Source organism: Cyprinodon variegatus, unplaced genomic scaffold (assembly GCF_000732505.1).
Source record: "Cyprinodon variegatus isolate N-32 unplaced genomic scaffold, C_variegatus-1.0 Scaffold662, whole genome shotgun sequence".
Lineage (NCBI taxonomy): Eukaryota > Metazoa > Chordata > Actinopteri > Cyprinodontiformes > Cyprinodontidae > Cyprinodon > Cyprinodon variegatus.
In genome coordinates, this window is record NW_015151115.1 from 311,541 (window position 1) to 317,540 (window position 6,000).

Sequence of the window (6,000 nt, forward strand, 5' to 3'; positions counted from 1 at the left end):
ACCTGCAAAGCCTCACTTTGTTTATAACTCTCCTTTTTGTACACTTATCCTCAAGTTCATTAAACTTATTCCAGTTTGGGAGTTGATTTAATTTGTATCTGTGCTATTTCACAAGAATGGAAAAACCAGTTTACTGGACTGAAATGTGGTAACATTTTGACGCAACCAGCTGTTGTGAATTAGCTTATAACACACTATATTATAGTGTTTATATTGTTGTTTATAATAAACTATAAATAACTAACTTTATATCTTCTCATTAAACTATACTTTCACTCTGGTATTTATTGGACAAAGTTTAAAAGAAGCCTTGAAAATGCAATGATATCTTATAAATTGTTTAAAGAAATTACTGTTATATAATTTTTTAAATATAAATTATATTTTGGCCCCCGACAGCCTAATAAAGATATTATGTAGCACTAGCTATAACTTCTGCTGTTGTTTGCCAGAGTAGCAGTAATTTTTTACAAGATGAGAGACAGTAATCAGAGAAAAGATCAGAACAGCGGTCGCTTTCTTTTGATATTTGCTCAATTAAAGTGTTTGGGAGAACAAAGATTGTAAGAAAATAAGACAATGTTTTTCAGTTTGTGAAAGACATGACAACAGCACCATCAACTACTTCAGTGACAGACTGCTGCATCCTGAATGTAAGAAATAGCCTTTCAAATGGCTGCACCTATGTACTCTATACCAAATAGTTATAAATATTATAAATAATAAAGAAAACAGCTAATAAATGTAACCTATATTATCATATCTAAGGGATGCCTGCTTTCAGTCATTTACTTCTGTTGGATAAAGCTGTCAATTTTACCTTGTGTAGTAGTTTGTTTTGCTGTTTTCTCTTAAAATTGACATGCCTTCCTAAAGTCATATTTATTAAATTTGAATATTATTTAAGTTTGTTTATTTCAGTACCGTAAGTACTCACTTCACCAACCAAATCCCATTATATAGATTAATCACACACAGACTGTAATTGTTTACAATTACTGAGATCTTATTCACATTTTATTTAGTCCAGTTGTTTATGAATATAATGACATTTTCCTATTTACCATATTGTAAAACAGTTTGGGTTAACCACACAACAATGTAGCTATTAAGTTTTGACCTTTTTTCTTACTTTTATTTTTTAAAGCAGATTTATAAAGTTAACAGCAACTTACCTGAATTATCTTAAAAATAATAAATACACAAAACCAGATATATAGGATAAAAGGAGTAGTAAGAGGAAATTGCAAACCAGTTAGGATTCTAAAAAGTTATTTTTTGGGGAAGAAAGACATCTTTATATATATTTCTTCAAACAACAATTTATAACATAAACATACAACTTTTTAAAAAAAGTAACTAATTAACATGCAGAATAAAAAAACTTAAATACATTTTTTCATTTAAATGACCATAGCAATGAAATGCATACTTCTTTCCTGTATTGAATCATTTATATATTTTTATGATTACATATTTATAATAACCAGATTGACAGAGGGTCAATGTTTGCATTGGTTTATTTATCAATAGTTCCTGACATGTTTTATCTTGAAACAACAGAACAAAGAAAGAGGAACATATATATTTTTCTTGTGAGAAGCATCGAAAAAATCGACTGACCTTGAAACTTTCCTATACAACAAGCAGAAGCAAAAGACTTGACATATTTTTACTAAAATAACAATTAAAACGGTCAATATTCCTGTATTGGATAATTAGCATAATTTTATGATTGCATATTTATAATAAGCTCATTGAAAATTTTCACTGGCAGGTAGGCAGTTCCATCACACCATCAATACACTGTGCACGCAGTGGCACTGTGCCAACACGTCTTGTCCCTCTTTTACAATAAAAAGTAATGTGATCCTTATGAACGGCATATACTTTTTCCCTCCAGCTATATGCAAACATAAGATTATTTTCCTCCATTAACTGCTCATCCACAGTGCAGGCGCCTAAAAAGACAAAACAGAAACAACCCTTAGTTTATAAAACTTAGCTCATAAAACTGCTTTTTTAATAATGATCAAATATCAAAGGGATCAAACTATGTTTCTGAATCGCACATATGGATCATTAAACCTTTCATGTTACTTTTCACAAGGTCTTGTTAATTGCGTATCACCGTTAGAGCTAAAAAAAAAAAGAGATTTTCCTTATTCCTCATTTATACCTTCATACCACAAACTTGAATACGTTACCCATGTTTTGTTACTCCATTGGTCTTCACATTTATACTTTGTCATTTAAATAGTTTTAAAATTGCTGGTCTGATCAGATAAAAACTTTTTGTGAAATAATTAAATGTATTGCATATATCAGAACTAAAAGGCATCAATTGTGTAACTCTGGAGCTATACTGCTAAGAATAAAGCGTCTCTGCATGCGCCACAATATCACAGAGACTGGATGTCTTGTAATTAAGATAAGAGTTCTATTAGCAAAAATGTTAAGTAAAGACACTTGGATAAATAATTTCCACAACACTATTTTATAAAGATATGTGTCTTATTAACTGTCCCATAAGAAATGATTTAGCTTTATCTAGTTTTAAATAATATCATTGTTGATATGGTGCCATTACACATTTTATTATCCTTTTTCGCAACTGAATGAATTGCAACAGCAATTATTTCACCATAAAATAAACCCTTTGCATCACATTTCAGAAAAAGTACAATATGCAAACTCAAAATGTAAAAAATTTTGACTTACCTAAGCATCTCATCTCTCCTTCCCATTTACCATTTCTACAGGTTTTAAATGGATCACCCTCCATAGTATATCGAGAAAAACAGCTGTATTCAACTCTTTCACCCTCTTGGTAATTGAATTTAGTAAATGAAAGGGTGTCTCCATTGGGAACCTGTGGGGGATGTGAACAACCTGAAGACCCTAAGAGAAAGTAAACAAGAGGGGTAAAAGTAGCTTTACATCATGGTCATCAATGCGTTTATTTTTTATTCTGTTGCTCTTCTTTTTAATCATTTATAGATCATTTCATTATATTAACCCTTTCATCATATTATGAAGAATTCAAAATGAGAATGTTGAAAAGAAAATTAGATATGAAAAGTTAACAATAAAAATGTGTTTCTTATACATGAAATCTAAGTGAACACTCATCCCTCTTGTTCATAGGTCAGTATTGGTAGCCCTTCCTATGACTCAGTAGCCACGAAGTAGCTCCCCATCTTTAAAAAGGTTGGTGACCCCTGCTTTAGATGGTGCTTGATCACATTTTTTTCAAATATACATATAGTATACATACAGCTTTGTGAAAATATTTCTGACATTATGTGACTAACTATTGTCATTTGTTTTTCTTTTCATTTATAAATACTTGTAATTTCAAACCACTAATAATATTTTATATGTATTTAACAAACTTTTAGAAAAAAGAGTCATGTAACAGTAAAAACAAATAAAGAGTTCCCCGAATTAAATAAATACTGTCATGGTTTTGGATATGTTGTGCTTTACTTTGCTCCTTGTTTTCTAGTTTTTATTGGTTTAATTCCTATTTTGTTGTAATTTTTAGATTTATGTTAGTTCTCATGTTGTCCTCTGTTGCCCTCTTGTGTGTGTGTGTGTTCCTTTCCCCTTAGCTCCCTTGTTGTCTCCTCACACCTGCTCCTTGTCAGCTCGTTAGCCCTCCCTTTGTCTCTGTCAGCTATTTATGCTCTCCCTCTGCTCTCACTCTTTGTTGGTTCCCCTGTTGTTGCTGGTCCTGTCCTCGCTGCAATCGTCTCTCCCTGGCTCCTTCTACGCGTTTTCCTTCTACGTGTCTTGATGTCTCCATGGTTCTGGTCTGTTACATTTTAGTTGATTTTCGGACTGCCTTTGTTAACCATTTTTTATTAAAACTACAAGTATTCACCTCAGCACCTCCGCCTCTGCATTTGGGTCCTCCAAGACGTGACAATAACCATCTGATATAATTCAGTTACTGATATATTATTGTGAAACTTTTTATTGTTCTTGAGCGCAACTGGAAACATCTTAAGCAGCAATAAATCCATGGTAAAGAACAGCACTTAGACCATAGTAAAAATAAAACAATATGCAAAGGAAATATTGACTTACTGAGGCGGTGCATCTCTCCTTTTCATTCACCATTCTCACTGGTTTTTAATGAGTCAACTTCTAAATTAGAGTTATTCAGGCAAAAGTAGTCAACCTGTTCATCATGGACATAATGTGACCTTCACCCTTTTGTTTCCCTGAGAACACTGGAAAGCAGTTAAACTCTTTAAGACTGCCTCACTGGGTTGACAAAATGACCTATCAGTGAACTGTTTACATCTGAGGAGCAACTGTGATGACTTAAACTGGATATCAATGTGTTAAGGGACAAGAAGGATCACAGAAAAGGTAAATGGAGGGGGTAAAGCTGAAAGAAAATGTAATTTCAATAAGGATTTGAAAATGTAAGCTTAAAAAGGAAATGGAAATTGAATAAGAAATAATGTTTTTTAAATGAGTGATTAGGAAAGTTATAATAAATTTATGAATTTTAAATCTCCTTTTAGAAATGAAGGAATTTTAAAATACATTTCCAAATTCCAGTTTTTTTTTTTTTTTTTTATTCCAGTTTTTAATAATGGATTAAGAAATACAATTTACAATTCCTCTTAAACATTTCAATTTAAAATTTGGGATTAGAAAATACTTTTCAAATTGGATTTCAAATTGCTTGATTTAACAGTTGAAATTTGAAGTGACTGTTTTCAGTGACTCTCTAGGTCCTCCATATGATCTGGAATGAAACTAAAATTATTATCTCGGTTTATTTTCTTATCATGGAAAATGTACTTTTGGTTTAATTGTCTTTTGTAATTCACCTTGTATTTTCATGCACTGTTTGATTACAAATATTGTCCCCATTACAGATTTATCTTGTGTATATTCTTTTCCATCTCACATGTTAAAGACCATCAAACAAATCTTAAATTTCAAAAAGATAATCTTGGTAAAATCAATAAAAAAATTAGTTCCCCAATATTTAAAAGCAGAAAAAACACTGCCTTTTTTGTTCACTCATGTTATAATTATGTAATATCAAAATGTGTCTGACCATTTTAAATGTTTCTGTAAAGAAGGGAAAATCTACATGGGGAATTTAGTTAAACATACCAGAGCAGGTTGGAAAGGAGGGATTCCATTGTCCATTTTGTAAGCATTCAATTTCCATTGATCCATTCAAGTGATAATCAGCACCACAGAGAAAACGCAACTTGTGTCCAACGGTGATCGGTGCACCGGCTGAAGGTATTCCACTTATATACAGATGAGGATGCAGTACACCAATTTCACAAGTGTTTACTGAAAATAAAACAAGGAGTAAATAAAGCATTATAATACAGTATGACAGGAATTTTGACTATAAAGCAAAGAAAACATAATCCTCAGTATTATTGTTAATTGATTCACATCAAATTGCCCCTTTGCCTTTTAGAACTGTCATTTTATAGACACCAACAATCCTTGTAAACAAAACAGTTTACTATATGGGTGACTTTATGTTCAATAAGTGAAACATATGATTTGTCATAAAATGAAGAGAAAAATAACTCATAAGAATAAAAATAATATTGATAAAACAAAAATGTATCTAAAATTTCCTTTTTTTAATTAAGGAAACCAAAAAAATATTTCTGTTTGTACACTGTCCTAGCGACCTCAACTACCAGTAGAAGAAGTTTTACTTACCAGTCTGTGACCAGGAAACATTCAAGCAAACAAAGACCTGGAGAAAAAGGAATATAAACCACATTTTACTGCCTGTGTTGAACTGATGTCTTCTTTGGAAAATGTTACTTTGTTTGCCTCACTTTGGTTGCTGTTGGAGCATGAAATGGGTCAGAAATGGACAGCCCACAGTGACATCACCTTTCCTTATTCAGTGTACCTTCAATAAATGCAAAAAGGCAAGCTATGGAAGCCCTGAAAGGCAAGAGGGGAAAAAAATCTGTATAAGAAAAGTTCTAATTA

The 6,000-nt window shown here is 31.8% G+C and overlaps 1 protein-coding gene across 1 annotated transcript; it reads right to left on the bottom strand.

The window, feature by feature from the left end:
• Positions 1–1,767: 1,767 nt before the first annotated feature.
• Positions 1,768–5,827, bottom strand: LOC107096974 (complement factor H-related protein 1-like). Its single transcript, XM_015393909.1, has 4 exons — positions 5,719–5,827; positions 5,143–5,331; positions 2,722–2,901; positions 1,768–1,961 (listed from the first exon to the last, which is right to left on the bottom strand). The coding sequence occupies exons 1-4, from the start codon at positions 5,780–5,782 to the stop codon at positions 1,768–1,770; spliced, it is 627 nt and encodes a 208-aa protein (XP_015249395.1). The 5' UTR covers positions 5,783–5,827.
• Positions 5,828–6,000: the final 173 nt, after the last annotated feature.

Bases quoted from the DNA above. Each gene is read 5' to 3' on its own strand.
- LOC107096974 (XM_015393909.1), bottom strand. From the start codon at position 5,782: ATGTGGTTTATATTCCTTTTTCTCCAGGTCTTTGTTTGCTTGAATGTT. The intron at 5,332-5,718 runs GTAAGTAAAACT...TTTTATTTTCAG, and splicing joins TGTTTCCTGGTCACAGACTG to TAAACACTTGTGAAATTGGT. The intron at 2,902-5,142 runs GTATGTTTAACT...ACTTTCTCTTAG, and splicing joins CTCCTTTCCAACCTGCTCTG to GGTCTTCAGGTTGTTCACAT.